The 17318-nt window shown below is 56.1% G+C and overlaps 8 protein-coding genes across 8 annotated transcripts; 5 read left to right on the top strand and 3 right to left on the bottom strand.

Annotated features, from left to right (window-relative positions):
• Positions 1-171: 171 nt before the first annotated feature.
• Positions 172-1171, top strand: SLS55_004015 (uncharacterized protein; the record flags this gene model as incomplete). The annotated part of the gene is made up of 2 exons (XM_066775477.1): positions 172-636; positions 686-1171. 2 exons carry the CDS (start codon positions 172-174, stop codon positions 1169-1171), a joined length of 951 nt encoding a protein of 316 aa, XP_066633358.1.
• A 258-nt stretch (positions 1172-1429) lies between these two features.
• SLS55_004014 (uncharacterized protein) lies at positions 1430-2256 on the top strand (the record flags this gene model as incomplete). The annotated part of the gene is made up of 3 exons (XM_066775476.1): positions 1430-1464; positions 1518-1692; positions 1753-2256. 3 exons carry the CDS (start codon positions 1430-1432, stop codon positions 2254-2256), a joined length of 714 nt encoding a protein of 237 aa, XP_066633357.1.
• Positions 2257-3513: 1257 nt separating this feature from the next.
• Positions 3514-4748, top strand: SLS55_004013 (uncharacterized protein; the record flags this gene model as incomplete). Its single annotated transcript, XM_066775475.1, has 3 exons — positions 3514-3552; positions 3645-3964; positions 4274-4748. 3 exons carry the CDS (start codon positions 3514-3516, stop codon positions 4746-4748), a joined length of 834 nt encoding a protein of 277 aa, XP_066633356.1.
• A 165-nt stretch (positions 4749-4913) lies between these two features.
• SLS55_004012 (uncharacterized protein) lies at positions 4914-5459 on the bottom strand (the record flags this gene model as incomplete). The annotated part of the gene is made up of 2 exons (XM_066775474.1): positions 4914-5095; positions 5147-5459. The coding sequence occupies 2 exons, from the start codon at positions 5457-5459 to the stop codon at positions 4914-4916; spliced, it is 495 nt and encodes a 164-aa protein (XP_066633355.1).
• Positions 5460-6785: 1326 nt separating this feature from the next.
• Positions 6786-7755, bottom strand: SLS55_004011 (uncharacterized protein; the record flags this gene model as incomplete). Its single annotated transcript, XM_066775473.1, has 4 exons — positions 6786-6870; positions 6924-7147; positions 7200-7669; positions 7731-7755. The coding sequence occupies 4 exons, from the start codon at positions 7753-7755 to the stop codon at positions 6786-6788; spliced, it is 804 nt and encodes a 267-aa protein (XP_066633354.1).
• A 1951-nt stretch (positions 7756-9706) lies between these two features.
• On the top strand, positions 9707-10851 carry SLS55_004010 (uncharacterized protein; the record flags this gene model as incomplete). The annotated part of the gene is made up of 4 exons (XM_066775472.1): positions 9707-9821; positions 9874-10039; positions 10087-10712; positions 10826-10851. The coding sequence occupies 4 exons, from the start codon at positions 9707-9709 to the stop codon at positions 10849-10851; spliced, it is 933 nt and encodes a 310-aa protein (XP_066633353.1).
• Positions 10852-12396: 1545 nt separating this feature from the next.
• Positions 12397-14437, top strand: MSC7 (Meiotic Sister-Chromatid recombination aldehyde dehydrogenase; the record flags this gene model as incomplete). Its single annotated transcript, XM_066775471.1, has 5 exons — positions 12397-12594; positions 12654-12832; positions 12897-13121; positions 13192-13198; positions 13250-14437. 5 exons carry the CDS (start codon positions 12397-12399, stop codon positions 14435-14437), a joined length of 1797 nt encoding a protein of 598 aa, XP_066633352.1.
• Positions 14438-15273: 836 nt separating this feature from the next.
• Positions 15274-16523, bottom strand: SLS55_004008 (uncharacterized protein; the record flags this gene model as incomplete). The annotated part of the gene is made up of 4 exons (XM_066775470.1): positions 15274-15336; positions 15407-15590; positions 15660-16199; positions 16468-16523. The coding sequence occupies 4 exons, from the start codon at positions 16521-16523 to the stop codon at positions 15274-15276; spliced, it is 843 nt and encodes a 280-aa protein (XP_066633351.1).
• Between the last annotated feature and the right edge of the window lie 795 nt (positions 16524-17318).

Here is a 17318-nt window from a genome sequence, read left to right as displayed (position 1 = left end):
ACGCCTCCTCGCGTGTCCACCTGACGGGGGCGCGCGGGCTAGGCCTTGGCCTTGCTGCCTGGTCCGTCAGGCTTCCCCCGGCCGCCGACAAAAATCTCTCCACCAGCAGCCCGCACACCGTCGCAGCTCCAGCCCGCGCCGTTGTCGCTCGATCTGTGCCGCGCTGCCCCAATGGCGTCTGCATTCGCCGCCAAGAAACACCGCATTCTGCAGCAGCTCGCGCAGCCTGCAGCCGACTACAGCGACGCGTCGCCCAAGGGCTCCATCGACGAGGGCATTCGCACGCTCATCAACGATATAAATGCCATTGAGGGGCTGGTAACGACGTCGAGCTGCGCAGGCCGCATCAGCGCCTTCCTCGAGGGCAGGAAGCGGGCGGCTGCCGCTGAGGGCAGCGAGCCGCGCGAAGCGCCCGCGGAGACGAGCATTGCCGGCGCAGGAGGAAAAGGCGGTGGACAGTGGCTGTTCGTGTCCCATGAACCGGTTCCAATGCCCGCAGCAGATGCAGCTGGAGCGGGCCAGCACTTCACGGCCCTGTTCGGCCTCGACGCTGCTGCCGCTGCCACTGCCGGCGGCCGCGCGCGCGCTGAGCACCACGCCGGCCAGCGACACGTTCATCTGAAGTTCGAGGCCATGGTACGTCCAGCATCGCCGCTTGAGTCGTGCAGCGCCTGATGAAACGTAGATATTGCACCTGCTGACCGCCTCGCTCGCGGATGCCCAAAAAGTCCTGTCGGCCGCGCTGCAGGCAGGCTTCAGGGAGAGTGGCGCGGTCGGCCTGCATCCCAACACTGACGGCTCCATCACCCCAATGGTTGCCGTCCGCTCCATCGGCCTCACATTTGACTCCGTCATCGCCTGCGAGGGCGGGGCCGGTCGCATGGTGCCCGTCGTCGACGAGCAGTACCTGCAATCGCTGGTTGAGCTGGCCAACGAGCGCTTCTCTGTCAACACCGAGCGCATTGCGAGGTTCCGCGCCCACCTGCTTGCCCAGTTCCAGAAGACCGGCGAGCCGGCGAAGGGGAAGAAGGGTCAAGCTAGCTGGGAGGATGCTGCAGCTAGACGCGAGCGAAAGCGGGCCGAGGGGCTCGAGAACCAGCGCCAGAAGGCGCAGAGCGACTCGCCCACCCCATCACACGGCGACATTGCTCTCGACGGCATCTTTGCCTGATGGTTTCGGCGACTGTCAACCTCGATGGCTCCGCGGAGACTAAATGACTAGTCCCGTTCCCCGAGATGCACGGCCAATGGGAGATTTACTAGGAGACTTAACGATTTCTATCCGCCAGCCACCCGCAGGCACTGCGCCCCACAGCCTCTTCAAACAGCATCAATACATAAACATGTGCAGCCGTGAAATAGACCATCATCACATCCAGCTTCAGAATCACACTGTCCATTGACACTCTCGCCATCACAATCCGCAACCATGGGCTTGACCGAAGCAAACCGCCAAAAGTTCGAGTATGCATACCTTGTTGCCCCAGTAGGGCCGATATCAGACTAACCATGCAAAGCGAAATGGCGTCGCAGTACGACGCCAAAGACTGGCACAAGAAGATGGCTAGCATGATCACTGGCGAGATTCGAGGACGTCTTGATTGGTTTGGCGTAGATTGGGCAAAGGAGCACGATAAGAGCAGAGATGTTCGTCTCCTGGACTACGCCTGCGGCACTGGGCTAATCTCTCGGGTATTCGATCCCCACTCCTCCGGCTGCATTCCAAGATGCTAACTAGCTCGCCCACGCCAGACCCTTGGTCCCTTTGTGACAACGATCCGCGGGATCGACTTGTCCGCAAACATGGCCACCGAGTACAATTCTCGCGCCATCGCTGCAGGATTTAGCCCTGAGCAAATGTCCGCCGTCCAGGGCAATGTCGCCGCCAACGACCCCGAGGCCCATCTGGCCGACCCGGCTCTCTTCAACTTCGACGTTGCTGCTGTTGGCCTTGGATTCCATCACTTTGATGACGTCTTCCTGGCAACCAAGCGCATCTCAGAGCGGTTGAAGCCTGGCGGTGTCTTCTTCATCGTCGACTTGCTTACCGACAAGCCACATGACATACCGCCCGAGCTCAAGGACTACGTCAAAGTTTTCGGCTTCAACGAGGCAGGAATGCGCAGTCTCTTTGAAGGGGCTGGACTGATTGATTTCGGTTTCAGTGTCATAGACCAGGAGGCCAAGATGGAGAAGAAGTCTGGAGAAAAGTTCACTGTAACGCTTTTCATCGCGAAAGGGAGGAAGCCCGCGTAATGAGATGCGCGAGACTCGAATGACATTGTTTTCCGATTAGATTTCCAGCTCTTGATCGGGGTTCACCTTTTACTCTTTACTTAGTCGAACATGGTAGCAAGCATATAATTATCTCTTTGCAAGGTGTTTACAAGGCCGACTCATCAGTGGACGCGATCTAGTGTACGTAAATACGACGGAAGGCCGACAGCATACGATCATTCACCACTCGATACCTGGAATCAGGCGACTCAACCCCAGCTTTCACTTTCTCGACCGGTATATGCGACTGCGAACCCTAGCAGCAGCAATATTGCGTTCCCCAAAAAAAAATGAAAAAAGGGTCACCTCCTCCCCTTTCCGCCCCCCTCCAGAGAAAAATAACCTTTATTCGTGCTCTGTACTCGTTATTGCAAAGACGTGTAATCAAAAGCGACTCGTCCAAACTTCCTGAGTTGATGACATCGAACACTGTCTTTGGAGCTGGAGTCACAGTATATATGAGACGGTTATTGATTATTCTCACATGTCTTTCACCTGTATCATTGGTCTCCTGCCCGCGCCCTTGTTCGGCGCAAAAGGAGCCAAAGCAAAATGTCCTACAGGCGACAGCGAAAGCTTCGGCTAAGAACTGGTGGATTCATTTTTCAAAAGGGTGTTGGATTGGTAATATGAGATGGTTGCCCCGAAAACCTTGTCCGTATTACGTTGTTAGGTATGGCCTGGTCACGCAATCGCGGCTTATTCGGCAAAAGGGGGTCGAGCTGTCAGCGCCGCCGCAAGCCGCAGCGGGGAACTTCTCGAGCTTCGTACCACCATCTCTGGAGTGTGACGAATGTGATCCTTCTCCATGACCACTCTTGCTTTACTGCCTAATCTTGGTGCGACCTTTGTGTGCGTGTGGATGGAGCCTACTCGACGGCGTCTCAACCACTCAGAATGCAAGATAAGAGCTTGATACCTCTCAGACCAGTAACCGAACTGCCACAGCATCACTGATTCTGCGTGCAATGTAGGATTCTCGTTGCTTACTGTTACATCCACATACCCAGCTGCCAACCTTCGCTTAGGCAGAGTGACGACGGCCAAATGCAGGTGGCCGCAATGGAGAACCCACGAGGCTGAAAGGCCTCCAGCATTACAAATCCAGCTCAAAGGTACAGACATAAAACATTCTAAGAGCATGCGCAGATTCACTCTTCGCCCATCAGCAGCACCGGAGGACTTCAAATCGTCAAAAACGAAACCCCAGTGAAAACAACAACAACCACATCAACCATGTCGTCCCCTCCCTTCCGCAAAATCCTCATCGCAGGCGTACGTCCCAACCCAACCCCCCCTTCTTCCCTCCGCCCCCCATCCCCTAAACCAACCAACCAATCTCACCCACTCACTTCCAACCCACGCAGGCCAGCGGCACCCTCGGCACCGCGCTCCTCGCCGCCCTCTCCACCCACCCCTCCCTCTCCCTCACCATCCTCACCCGCTCCTCCTCCTCCTCCTCTTCCCCCCATTTCCCCCCACACATCCCCGTCCGCACCGTCTCCCCCGCCCTCACCCTGGCGGAGCTGACCGCCGCCTTCCGCGGCCACGACGCCGTCGTCAACGCGCTGACGACGGCCGGCGACGAGCTGGGCAAGCGCGTCGTCGACGCGTGCGTGGCGGCGGGCGTGCGGCGGCTGGTCACGGGCGATTTTGGGGGCGACACGGCGAATGCGGAGGCGCGCGGGTTGGTGCCGGTGTTTGAGGCGAAGGGGAGGGTGGTGGAGTATGCGAGGGGGAGGGAGGGGGAAGGCGGCGAGGGAGAGGGAGAGGGAGGGGGGTTCGCGTGGACGGCGGTGGCGACGGGGAGTTGGATTGATTGGTGAGTGAGCGAGTTCGTACCCCGGTTTCGTTGGAGACGATGGCCGTGGCGACGTACGTTGGTGGAGTAGCGGGGGAGTGGAGTGGGAAGGGCGAGGGATGGAGGGTCCGGGGTGGACGAACTGACTGGGTTTTGTCCTTTTTTTGGGCATTTTTTTTCTTACGTTGCCCCCAGGACCCTCGCCAACGGCTTCCTCAAAATCGACGTGCGCGGCCGAAAGGCCAAGGTCTTCGACTCCGGCACGCACAAGTTCACCGCCGTCACGCTGGCAAATGTGGCGCACGCGACGGCTCGGACGTTGCTGCTCGACGACCCCGCCGCGACGGCGAACCGGTACCTCTACTTCCAAGACTTTGCGTGCTCACAGCGCGACATCCTCGCCGAGTTGGAGCGGCAGACGGGGGAAAAGTGGACGGTCGAGAGCGTGGCGAGCGAGACGGAGATCGCCAGGGCGAGGGAGAGGCTGGCCGAGGGCGATGTTGAGGCCGGGTATGATCTTGTCGCCATCAGCGCCGTTGGTGATGCCGAGGTGCCGAGGGGTACGTGGTTTGAGGAGACGGGGTTGGAGCTGGCGAATGACTTGGTTGGGGGGCTGCCGAAGGTGACTTTGGAGGATGTTGTCAAGGGGGTGTTGGAGAAGGCGCACTGAGGAACGTGGAAAGCTTTTGGAAGGTAATCTGCCAATGACCACAGGAGATCACATTCATGATTCGTCGAATATATTCAGAGAAAGAAGAAAGTTTTGATCCCAGCGCTGGGGGAAGAAAGTCTAAACCGGACGAAAACAAAATGCCCAATATCCTCAGTCGAGTAATCACCTACCAATGTCCTCTTTCTTCACGTACGAAACCTGGAAAGAGTTCCACTTGGCGGTGTCTTTGTTCTCCTGCACCGCGAAGGACGGGTCGCCCATGCACGCGCCCTTGGCGTAGCTGCTGCTGACTCCAGTCTTGCCCCAGATGTTCTTCCACCATCCGTAGTCGATCTCGGTGCAATCTGTCGCAAGTCAGCGCAATGCTTCTTTCAAGTTCATCTCATGATGCTCACCGCCGTTGACGTAAGTCCAAACCGAGAAGTCGGCGTAAACATCGGTGTTGTAGTTCATTTCGAAGTTGTCGGCACCGCCGGGGATGGTGATGCAGTCTTCGTTGATGGTGTCTTTCGTGATGGACCAGTCGGCTACTGCGCCGCTATCGCAGGTGTAGGAAATGGCGGCGTCCTTGCCATCCGGGATCGCGACCGCTCCGTCCCAGGCGCGAGACTGAAGGGTGTTCGGGGTCGTGTCTGTTGGAGCAGCAAGAGTGACCTGCTGAAGAGCACCGACGGCGAGAAGGGCGGGAATGATGGACTTGTGGAACATGGTGAAGAGGAGTGTAGATTTGAGATTGAGAAGAGTGGTGCTTTGGGATCGAGGTGCGATTGGAACTGATGAATAGAATGGTTGCTTGGTGTCCCTCATCAAGCCGCACAGTAGCCATTATATATATACCTCTTTCCGCCTCATTTCTTCAATCTGATCTCTCGACACGACCCAACATATCTCGTTGGAAGGATCGTCTTGACCATGTTGGACTGTACGAAGTTTCACGGCCTTCATTAGTCGTGCTGCCCAAAAATGTACCCAGGAGGAAGGATAGAGCAGGTTCGCAGCCGTCAGTATAGACCAAGAGACCCACGTGGATATACTACTTTTGGTGTAGTGCGTCGTGTTCGAGCTCTTCACATAGTACTGAAGCTTAGACCTTAGGGCTGCGAACCTGCCCTAAATTGCCTCCACCAACTTCATCGTTGTACCTATTGTAAATAATGTGGCTTCAAGCTAAGAACAGTTTGGCCTTAGGCCAACAATGGTGCGACCCGCTTAGCATTGCGCAGCCTAGGCCAAGCCGGCTTCGCCCCCACGTACCAACAGCCTTGTACCCACAAATAGCTCCCCTCTGATGATCAACTCGCCAGATTCTAGAGCTCGCTCCGCAGCTTGCTCTTGGCTCTGTGGTGTGTTGCGTATTCCCCATCCTTCGCACCTTTCCTTAGATGCAAGGGGACAGACAATGGATCTGAAGCCTCGCCTTTGCACGCTCCTTTAATTATGACGACAGCCCTATGCCACAGTGTACAAGGAAAAGAAATGTCAAGGGGCTCGTCGATGTCATCGGCTGCCCAATTGCCACAAGTAGGTTTTGAAGCGACCTTGCCAGCAGACTTGGTTACCTTGATCGTGCGCCCCTAGAGTGCGCCGAGTAGACATTTCTGACAGCAACATGTGTACAACTCCCAAGGCACGACAATGACCCTTCCGAATTGAAGTAACATACGGAGGGAAAAAAGAATTCGTATCGTCACGGCATAGGGCTCCTGGTCCACTTGTAGTCCGGTGTGGGGTACAAGCAAGGCGAAAGCAAACAAACACAAAGCTGACTCCGCAACAAGGACGACGCGCATCATGGTCCTTGAATGTGATTTATCAATTGGATAGTCTGATCTTCATCATTGATGGAAGACAACCGTGGACTAGACATCTTATCATAAAACTTCGTTGCGCCCCTCAGATCTTCGAAGGTGGACCGTTCCTAGTCAGATGTTAACCAAGGCTACATTTTCTCCAAGGACATAATCGTTCTCGAGATTGGAATAGCAGCCTCGTCGTACCATTACTTCACCCTCGCAACGAAGCGGAATATTGCGCTTACAAGTTCTCGTGGAACCAGGAGAGGACAGTCTTGTAACCGCGTGTGTACTCCTCTTTAACGCGAGCATCGCTCAGGTTCGAGCTACAAGCTTGTTAATTACTTAAACGTCCCTTGCATTGTGCGCGCTTGCTTACCGGGCAGCCATGAAACCATGGATCTGGTCGTCAAATGGCTCGACATGACCCTTGACCTTCAGGCCCTGCTGCCAGGATTTGACCGCCTCCTTGTCTTCATCCTTTGACGGCAGCATGAGGAATGGAATGGTGACCTTGGGGGCGTCGGCAGGATCGACCATGGCGGGGTGTGCAGCGACGGCAGCCTTGAACTTGGTGCCTTCGGTAGAGGAGAGGTTGGTGACCTGCAGTCCATGTTAGTATGGCCGGTTGAGCGCAACGCAGACTATGTTGTACCTTTCCACCCCAGCAGAATCCGAGAATACCCCAGGCCGAGATGGCGCTGTGTTTGCTGTTGATCTCGTCGACGACCTTGGGAATGCGGGATATGGTCTTGGGCGGGGCGGCGGGGCCAGCGAAGAAGTCGCCCAGCTTCTTGCCCTTCTCCTCGTTGTCCGGGGGGTACCAAGAAATATCGGCAGGCTTGCCCTCGAAGAAGTCGGGCATGAAGACCTGGTATTTGCGATCCTTGTCGGACGTGGCGAGGATATCGGCACCCTGGATGGTCTGGGGGTAGAAGCCGAAGATGTCGTAAATGATCAAGATGGCATGCTTTGCATCCGCAGGGCCGGTGCGATCTAGTTGGATTTGTGAGTCGTTCTGCTTACACTGCGATCGCTCCAACTCACAAGTCTTCAGGCCATCGACGGTGATGTACTCGCCCTTGGGCTCGTAGCCCTCGGTGACAACGGGCGGGATGGTGCAACCTGGGGTTGGGGTGAGCTCTCAGCTAGGATGAAGGTGGGGAGGCGATAAGGTGGGGCTCACAGGCAAGGGAATGCTGGGACGCCATTGTGCAGGAGAGTCTGGGTTGGATGGCGAAAGGCTTCCTGAAGTGAGGTGAGAAGCAATTGATGGGGCGGGCTGGAGCTGTACGGAGGATGCGGGAGGCGATGTTAAGGAAAGGGCGCATCGTGTGTCGGGATCATTGTGAAGGGAACCACGGTCTATCGGCGGAGAGCAGCCCCGCAATCGCGACTCGGCAGATGATGTCATGCACACGGCAGCTTGACTACACCACCATCGATCGCGTTGCAATTGAAGGCATTTGCCACTGCCTCATGCATTTCTGCCGTCCGGCGCTTGACCACCGTGCTGAGCTCCAAGCCGGCGCCTGTCCGTGCAACGATCCATGCCGCCGCCGTGGATCGCAGCACACTTGCCCCACCAGGCTCAGGCGGGGGTTGATCGGCTATTCATCAAGGTGTCAATTGCGTTCTTTGCTGGCGATAACCCTAATCATTCGTGTTTTGGCTTCCCGGCTGCCCTGTCTTGCCAATTGTTGAAAGCATCTTGTGGAGTATACTTTTCTTGCACCGGTTCTATCCCCCACACAAAGGCCAGAATAGCCAGCGCCTCCAGCAAGAAGTGAGCCATGATCCATTCGACCTGAAGGAGCAGACTCGGGTGTACTGTCTTGAGGTAGCCGCCCACTCTTGATCCAGCCAGATCCACGAGAACTGGAAAGTTGTCCAGCGATCGAAAGATGGTAGAAAGCTGCACAAGTACGCGAAATTTCCTCAGGGACGAGAAGCCTTGCGCTCTGGATTCTGCTTGCGCGTCCAATATCACGCCGTTGAGGTTCCAGAAGAACATTGCCTTTTCTCCATCTTGCGGCTCGGTTCTTTCCATGACCACGACATCTCCACCATCTGCCGCTTCCCTGCTCCATTCATGGCGCGTGTTCTTCTCCACTTTGATTTCCCTCGCATCCCCATTTTCTGGTGCGGAGACCACCTGCACCTTGTCTCCGAGCCGTACACGCACTTTTCCTTTGATGACGCGCAGGTATTCGACATGCCGCTCGTGCCAATGGAGTCCGCTCGACCATGTGGATCCGGCGGGGAGGGTGATTAAAACACGATCTGAGTATGATAGGTCGTATATGACGGCCTCGGGTGGGGGTCGTTCAATGATTGAGGGCATTTCCGGATCGCTAGAACGCATGGAGTTTAAATTGCGGAGGGAACTATGCACTCGGCGGAGATGTTTGATGTTGATAAAGGCTAAAAAGATACAGAGTGATCACTTGCATCGCTACGCTTATTTGTAATCCGCTTCAATTTGGAAACGGTGTAAGCGACAACTGCAACCTGCGGAATCCTCCCGCTATTTCGCTTATTACTTTCGATTCAACTAGGATTACTGCACGGCAAGGAACGAAAGTATCCTTGGCTCGTCATTGACTCTTTCCTTCCAGGACCGGAGGGTCAGGATGCCTGTCGCACTCCATGCATGCGTCCACTTTTGGACTAGTGTGGACCCGTGGCACTTTCCCTATCGCCCTACAGCCGCCCCGACACCATCCGCGCCTTGACCCGCATCTCTGCTGACCTATCTGCGCCTCAACTACATACAACAATCATAGGCGCGGTGCGCGCGTGGTTCCACACTTACTCACGTCTCCCAGGCAATGGCAACGTCGTTGGCGGCAGCTCAACCAAACACTTCAAATGCTGAAGCTCGGCTGAGCGCACGCAGCAGCGATCGCGTCAACAATGCAGACTTTGCGCTGCCGCGTGAGTGCCACACCACAAGCGTCCTCAGCGGCGATTCTCTTGACATGAGCACCTCAAGCCAACCTCGCCAGGTCAAGGAGGAAAGTGAGACAGACGAAGACGAAGACAACGAGGGAGACAGCTCACGCGCATTCCAATCAAGGCAGAGCCTCCCAGCTCCCCGGGTTGAGCATCGCTCGTTGCAAAATCTGATAGGTGAGGGGTCTATCTATACTAACATTAACAATGCTCACATCAATAGATTTGTTGGACAACGAAAATGTCGATCTTCATCCCGAGTACCAAAGAGACGTTGTGTGGAACAAAGAACGTATGGTGGGTCTCATTGACTCGGTCATTGGTGAGTTTTGCTCTGCTCCATTTCCGCGTCGACGACTTTCTCACAGCCGTAGATAACCACTACATCCCTCCCATCATCTTCAACCGCCAGATCACTCGTAATAGCGACGGCACAGCTCGCGTCAAGCGTGTCTGCGTTGATGGTAAACAGCGCTTATCCTCGGTAAAGGCATTTATCGATGGCAAGATCGGGTGCCATGACCGCCGTGGATCTGTCTGGTAAGTATAGCTACTAGCCATGTTCGTCGCGGCGCTTACCTTTGCAGGTATTACACCCAATCTGCGAACAGAAATAGTCGTCGTGTCGTTCCCGAACATGTCAAAGCATCATTCCGGGACCGACAACTCATCATTTACGAGTACCCTAATCTCCAAAGAGCTCAAGAGGAAGACCTGTTCTCCCGTGTCCAGAAGGGGGTGCAGCTGACGAACGCCGAAAAGTTCCGAGCTACAACTGGCCCATGGCAAAGCTTCGCGAAACTCTACGAACGGGAGTTCCGTCTAGTGGGCGGATTGTCCGGGACGAAGCGAGGCGTAAATTTCAACAACATTCTTACGTCCTTTGGCCAAATCATCGAGGTTCAACGCGGCCTTGGTGATGGACACACTCCCAGCTTCAGTACACAGACAGCGACCATCAAAGCTCTACTCAAGAATCTGGAAGAATACAACGCTGGGACAAAGGAGAAAATTCGCCAGACATACATGAAATTCAACGAGTTGATCGAGGTCGACCTGGCAACTTTCATGGACAATCAGTATTCCCATGCGAGACTCTTCTCGCCACTCGAGTTCATGGCAACTACTGTCCTGATTTCTCTGCATTTGAATAATGAGGGCAATCTGTTCCTTCTCGAGAGCATTCGGGTCATGCGTCTTTACCTACGACAGTGTCTTAAGGACTTACGGATGAACAAATCATCTTGGGACTGCGTGTGGCCATTTATAGAAAGCCTTCTGCCTCAACACGAACACGAGGCAAGACCTTCTACAACTCTTTCGCAGACGTCAACGCCCAGGGGGACGCCTAACGATACATTGGTCGCAATTCGGACCACCCTTACTCAAAAGCTTGCCCACTTGAGCCCTGCAATTGAACCGGCTCTCATACTCATGGGTGGAGACACGAACCCTGAACCACCTTCAACGACGCCTACAAGCGCACCAAGTGCAGTATCAGCACATTCAGTCCAAACCCTTTACAGTGACCGGCGATTCACGCTGTATCATCGTCCAGAGGTAGCATCATCTGCCAGTAGTCCGCCAGCAGGTTCTCAGCCCGAAAGTGTGGAAGCTCAGCCACGGGAACACACCGCCACTTCCATGGCAGACCAACTTGAACAGATGCATAGACCAGAGCCTCATGGTATCGGTAGAAAAAGGAAACTGGCACGCTTCACGACGTCGGGCTCCGGTTTCAAGGGCCGCGAAGGAGCGCAACCTCCTGCAGTGGGTTATGCATCTACAACACAGGAACCGGCTTCCAGCATATCTACAATTCAGGGATCAGTCGACAAAACAACCATTCCTTCGGACCGAAAGCCTCTCACAGCTTGTTCACCTAGGGCTAAGCCCCAGCAATCGAAGCCGGCAGCTTCAGTATCGGCGATCGAGATTTCGGATGACGAAAACGGTGAAACGGCAGAGAATCTTTTGGCGACGTTCAAGCCACATATCTCGAAGAGAGTGAAGGTGAAGGAAGAAGAGGTTCTGGATGTGTGAGAGCTTTGGTTTAAGCCGCTCACATTAGATTGAAGCTTGGGATGAATCCTCGTGACTTGCCGAGTGCACCAACAACATACATACTTGAGACCCTGAGTATCCATGAATCCAGCAATCCAGCACTATGGCTATACTACAATATGTCCAGCCGGCATATTTAACTAAGAGACGGCGTACCGAAGTACAGCGGACGAGATAGCCGGTGATTTTCTTTTCCCGGATTTCAGAAACGGAAGGAAGATCCTGAGGTTCATACCTACAGCAATCAGGATATAGCCGCTGGGCGATGGCCCTGATAGATCTTTCGGCTTTCTTGCTTGAACTGATGATCAAAAAAGAATTTGGTCAATGCTTAGAGGTTTATCCCGACAATGGACGAGTCGACATCCGGCTTGAATTTGTTGCCAGCAAACAACACAACGAATAGGCAAATATTGTACCGAACATGCGAACTCCATAGCTAATAAAAAATGGCAGTAATGGGTAGCCCCTTTTCCTCTGAGTGAACTGATTGGCCATCAATAAGGGCCGAATAACCAGTGGCTACAGTGAAGGTGACCAGGCATGCAGATGTGCATGGACAGGCATGGAGGCAGTAATAACTTAATCCTGATGCTCGAACACCCAAGGCAGGCAAATTCTCAAATGCTGGTGTATGAGGCTCATCAAACATTTCCGACCAGCCCCACGGGTCATGTCACAACAAAAAGTAGTTGCCGGGGAGGATCAGATGTTCCCGCACCAGGCGGACGGACCCTGCAGATCGCGCAGGCGCGTCTGCCCCGGCTCCACCACCGAGCTCCTTCGCTCGTGCGTCTTCTCCCGCGGGCTCGACTCGCACCACCGCCCTGCCAATGGACGCCCCAACCCTCTCCGAGAGCCTCAATGGCCCTCAGGGCTATCTCGTGCTCGCCACCATAGCTCTGACGACGCTCTTCTGCTTCACCTGGTACACGTACGACGTCGAAGCCGCTGTCGACTACTCGGTCGAACCACCGGAGCAATGCTCGTCTGGATGGAAGGGGAGGGTTCTTGACCAGCCTTCTCTCAAGGTTTGTCTCCGCCTGAGCATGCTTGCTGAACCCGACTAATTGCTCTCCAATTGCTACAGATCACCGGCTCCAACGACATCCAGTGCTACGCTCCCGCGACCGGCCAGTTCCTCGACCAGATCACGCCAGCCTCCGAGCAGGACATTGACAACTCGGTTGCGCGCGCAAAGGAGGCGCAGAAAGAATGGAAGACTACCACCTTCTCCGAGAGAAGGCAGGTCCTGAAGACTATGCTCAAGTGCGTACATCCTAGGATGGGTTTAGCTCTCAGAAGCTCGACAACGATGCTAAGATCACCCCAGGTTCGTGCTCGAGAACCAGCAAAACATCTCCACCGCGGCGTGTTTGGATAGCGGCAAGACTCGGGTTGACTCGAGCTTCGGCGAGATTCTGGTCACAGCGGAGAAACTCAAGTGGACCATCGACCACGGCGAGAAGGCTTTGACTCCTGAGAGCAGGCCGACTAATTTCCTCATGATGTACAAGAAGAATGAGGTTAGATGGGAGCCGCTGGGAGTGGTGGCGGCGTGCGTGAGCTGGAAGTAGGCATCCCCCTTCCTGCGTGTCACAATTTTGAAGCTGACTTTGCTCTCTTAGCTATCCCGTATGAACCTTTGGAAGCCTTGATCCTTTGCTTTTCTGATGCTCTTTACAGTTCCACAACCTTGTCGGCCCCATAATATCAGCCCTGTTCTCTGGAAACGCCGTCATCGTAAAGGTTTCGGAGCAAACCGCATGGTCATCCCAATACTTCACCCGCATAGTCCACGGAGCCCTCTCCGCTTGCGGTTACGGGTCGTACGCCTCCTCCCTCGTCCAATCCGTCGTCACTTGGCCCGATGTTGCAGGCCACTTTACTTCCCACCCTGGTATCTCGCACCTGACTTTCATCGGCTCGCGCCCCGTCGCGCACAAAGTCTGCGAATCGGCAGCGAAATCGCTCACCCCCGTCTGCGTGGAGCTGGGCGGCAAGGACGCCGCCATCATCTTGGACGACGTGCGCAACCTCGAGAAAGTCGGACACATTCTCCTCCGCGGCGTCTTCCAAGCCGCCGGCCAGAACTGCATCGGCATCGAGCGCGTCGTCGCCCTCCCCAAAGCCTACGACCGCCTGCTCGACTTCCTGACCCCCCGCATCCGCGCCCTACGCTCCGGCTCCGTCCTCTCGCTCGAAAACTCGCCCGACTCGACCGCCAGCATCGACGTCGGCGCCAGCATCTCCGCCGCGGGCTTCGACGCCCTCGAGTCCCTCATCGCCGACGCCGTCGCCCAGGGCGCCCGCCTCGTCGCCGGCGGCCGCCGCTACGCCCACCCCGACCACCCTTCCGGCCACTACTTCGCCCCCACCCTCCTCGCCGACGTCACGCCCGCCATGCGCATCGCGCAGACCGAGTGCTTCGCCCCCGTCTTCCTCCTCATGCGCGCCGCCTCGGTCGCCGACGCCGTCGCCATCGCGAACTCGACCGAATACGGCCTCGGCGCCTCCGTCTTCGGCGCCCGCCAGTCCGACCTCGATTTTGTTGTCGACAACGTCGAATCCGGCATGGTCAGCGTCAACGACTTCGCCGTCTACTACGCCGTCCAGCTGCCGTTCGGCGGCGTCAAGGGCTCCGGCTACGGCCGCTTCGCCGCCGAGGAGGGCCTGCGCGGAATGTGCAACACAAAGGCCGTCTGCCGCGATCGCTTCCCCGGCTGGATCGAGACGGGCATCCCGCCCGAGTTGAGGGTGCCCGTGGCGGATATGCGGCGCGCGTGGCAGGTCGCGTGCGGCGTCGTCGAGTTGGGGTACGGAGAGAGTCTGGGGAGGAAGGTGAGGGGGTTGAGGAGGGTCGTTGGGGTTTAGGGGTGGAAAAAAGAGGGAAGGGCGAAATGTGTTTGTTGATATGGGTGGGGAAGGTGCAGTATGTTTTGTGGATTACAGATGTACATATATATATATACGGTCGCGTCACAGCTGTCAGGGTTTGGCTAGCTCGTATTGATGGGACGATGGTATGTGAAAGGAGAGAAGAAGAGGATAAAGGAAAGTGAAGAGTGATAGCGGCTGGTTTCAAACGTGCAAACCAGCTTGGAAGTAGTATTGTCTAATGCAGAATAGTGTCGTACTGCTGATGTTAAAATTTGTCGACTGCGTCGGCGTGCGGGTCCCCGGAACTGCTCCACGTTATCTTGCCTTTTGTTACAGTAACGGTTCAAGTTTATACTGGCATATGCATAACATATGCCTTGTCATCAGCTCGGATCATGAAGCTTGAGTTTGCTTGCTTTTTTCGAGGTGAACAATAAACCAGCTGCTCACACCAGCCGCTGCTGATCAAATATTCCATGTTTCGAAAAAGGTGGAAAGCAGCACTCATGGTTTCCGTCCGTATGAGCGAGATAAATTTCGAACCGAGACGCTAGATATCGCACGTAGAAGAGAGAAGACGAAACAAATGTTTTCTGGGTATTGTTTGTGAGGCATTCTACCTATCCGTACCAAACGTAAAGCAGGTAAACGCCGGGTCGAGGGAAAGGTAATCGTTTGTCGATCACACCCAGCAGGCAACCAATAGTGAACCGGAGACGGACCAAGAAAAAAAAAAAAAAGGGCCATGGCATTATCATCAATCTCTAGCAAAGCTGCCAAAAAAGAACAAAGAGGTGGAATCTAAAGATCTTGGGAGAAATGGCAAAAATTTACCTGCCAGAAGCAAGGTTCTGGGGAGCCACGGAGGGCGGGCCCTCGGGGGTGACGTAGGCCTGGAAACATGGCGTTAAGATACGATCTTCTCTCCTCAGGCTTCGCTCAATGCGGAAAGGGGGGACGTACCTTGGTCATGCCGCCGTCGACGACGAAGTCGGTGCCGTTGACGAAGCTGGCCTCGTCGCTGGCCAGGAAGACGACGGCCTTGGCCTGCTCAATGGCCTCGCCGAAGCGACCGGTCGGGAAGTGGACCTCGCGGCGGTGGCGCTTGGGGATGTCGTCGCCAAGCCAGTCCTGGAGGAGAGGGGTGCTGTGCGGGTGATTTCGGCGTTAGCTGCCGCGGGATTTGATGGAACGCGGAAAAGTCGGGGGAACCTACTTGAGGGGAGCGGGGCAGAGGGAGTTGAAGCGGAAGCCCTCACGGGCGTGGACGATGGCCAGCTCGCGGGTCATGGCGAGCACGGCGCCCTTGGAGGCGGTGTAAGCGAGCTGAGGGGTGGCGGAGCCGACGAGGGCGACGACGGAGGCGGTGTTGATGATGGAGCCGTTCTTCTTGCCGTGCTTGCGGAGGGCGAGGACGGCGTGCTTGCTGCCGAACCAGACGCCCTTGACGTTGATGTTCTGCGTCAGGTCCCAGATCTTCTCGGGCGTGTCGACGGCGTCGGCGTCATCGGCGTGCATGATGCCCGCGTTGTTGAAGATGACGTCCAGGCCGCCCCAGGCGTCCAGGTGGTCAATCGCGGCCTTGACCGACTCCTCGGACGAGACATCGACCGTCTTGGTCTCGATCACGGCGCCGGCGGGAGACAGCTCCTTAGCCTTTGCCAGGCCCTTCTCGAGCGCCGGGCCCGAGATGTCGCACATCAGGACCTTGGCGCCCTCACGGGCAAAGAGGATGGTGGTCTCGAGACCGATGCCACTGAGATATGGTCAGCGGATGCCCGGAAAGCTGAGAAGGCATCGAGAAGTGCGCTTTGAGGACTGCATAGTGGGAAATGCTCCCTCTGAGAGATTTTTTGGTATCGACATCAGGTGAGATATCAAGCTGGCGATGGTTTGGAAATGGCTGTTTCTGGCCACTCCGCTGATGGAACTCATATCACAAAGCAGCAAAATCGTAAAACCATCTCAGAAGAAGCTGGGATAGTGCACCAATGAGAGAGGACATGATGAGAAATGGAGCTTACCCAGCGGCACCGGTGACGACGCAGTTCTTGCCAGCGAGGCGACCCTGAGAAGACATTGTGACGATGGCTCTGTTGACGGGCTTGGGAGAGGACTGGAGAGGTCTGGGTTTGGGAAGATGGTCGTGAGCGTCTGCTTTAACGGGGAGACGTCAGTGAAAAGCAGCCCCGCGATGGCACAGAGCACCTGGTGTCGGGCCGAGTGGCAGCAGCGGCGTGAGTGGCGGGTCCGCCTGGCGGTGGGATGTCCGGGCGGCTGACTCACGCACGGAGCGAAGACGTAATATCAGATATGTAAGGCGGCTCGTGGCTCTCGACGCGCGAAACTCACGACGGTGCGCGGGGCGTCAATCGCGGGGTGGAGACGAGGAGTGGACGGCAATGGCGCGCCTGCGATTGCTGCTGCTGCTGCTGTCGCGTCCGGGCAGCTGTCCGATAACGGCGGGCGTGCTGGTGAGGCCAGATAAGCTCCATGACCTGGCGGGAACGGGCCCAGCGATGCCGTAATTCGACGCTTCTGGCAATTGTTCCCTGCTGCGGGTTCGCATAGCGTAATCGCCCTGTGTCGCTGCATGACATGCTTCGCCGCGGGCGCTGCTTCGACGGGCGCCGCTGCCTTCGCGCTGGCCGGCCTGCGCGACGAGACGTGAGGTCAGAGGACGAGATTTAATTTTCCGCTGACCGCGCAGGGCTGAGCGGCGCCAACCTGATGTGCCAACGGCTCGGGATGCCCGCAGCGGCCGATTCCCAGCTCGGTGATCGTCGGTTATCTCAGCTACCTATCGTTGGCTGGACGCCTGTTTGGGCTGAGGCTTGCATCTCTTATCCAGCACCCCACCATCACCGCGCCAATG

Source organism: Diplodia seriata (assembly GCF_021436955.1).
Source record: "Diplodia seriata strain FDS-637 chromosome Unknown scaffold_4, whole genome shotgun sequence".
Classification (NCBI taxonomy): Eukaryota; Fungi; Ascomycota; class Dothideomycetes; order Botryosphaeriales; family Botryosphaeriaceae; genus Diplodia; species Diplodia seriata.
Note: the sequence above shows the minus strand (reverse complement) of the source record. Positions and strands in the feature narration are given on the sequence as shown.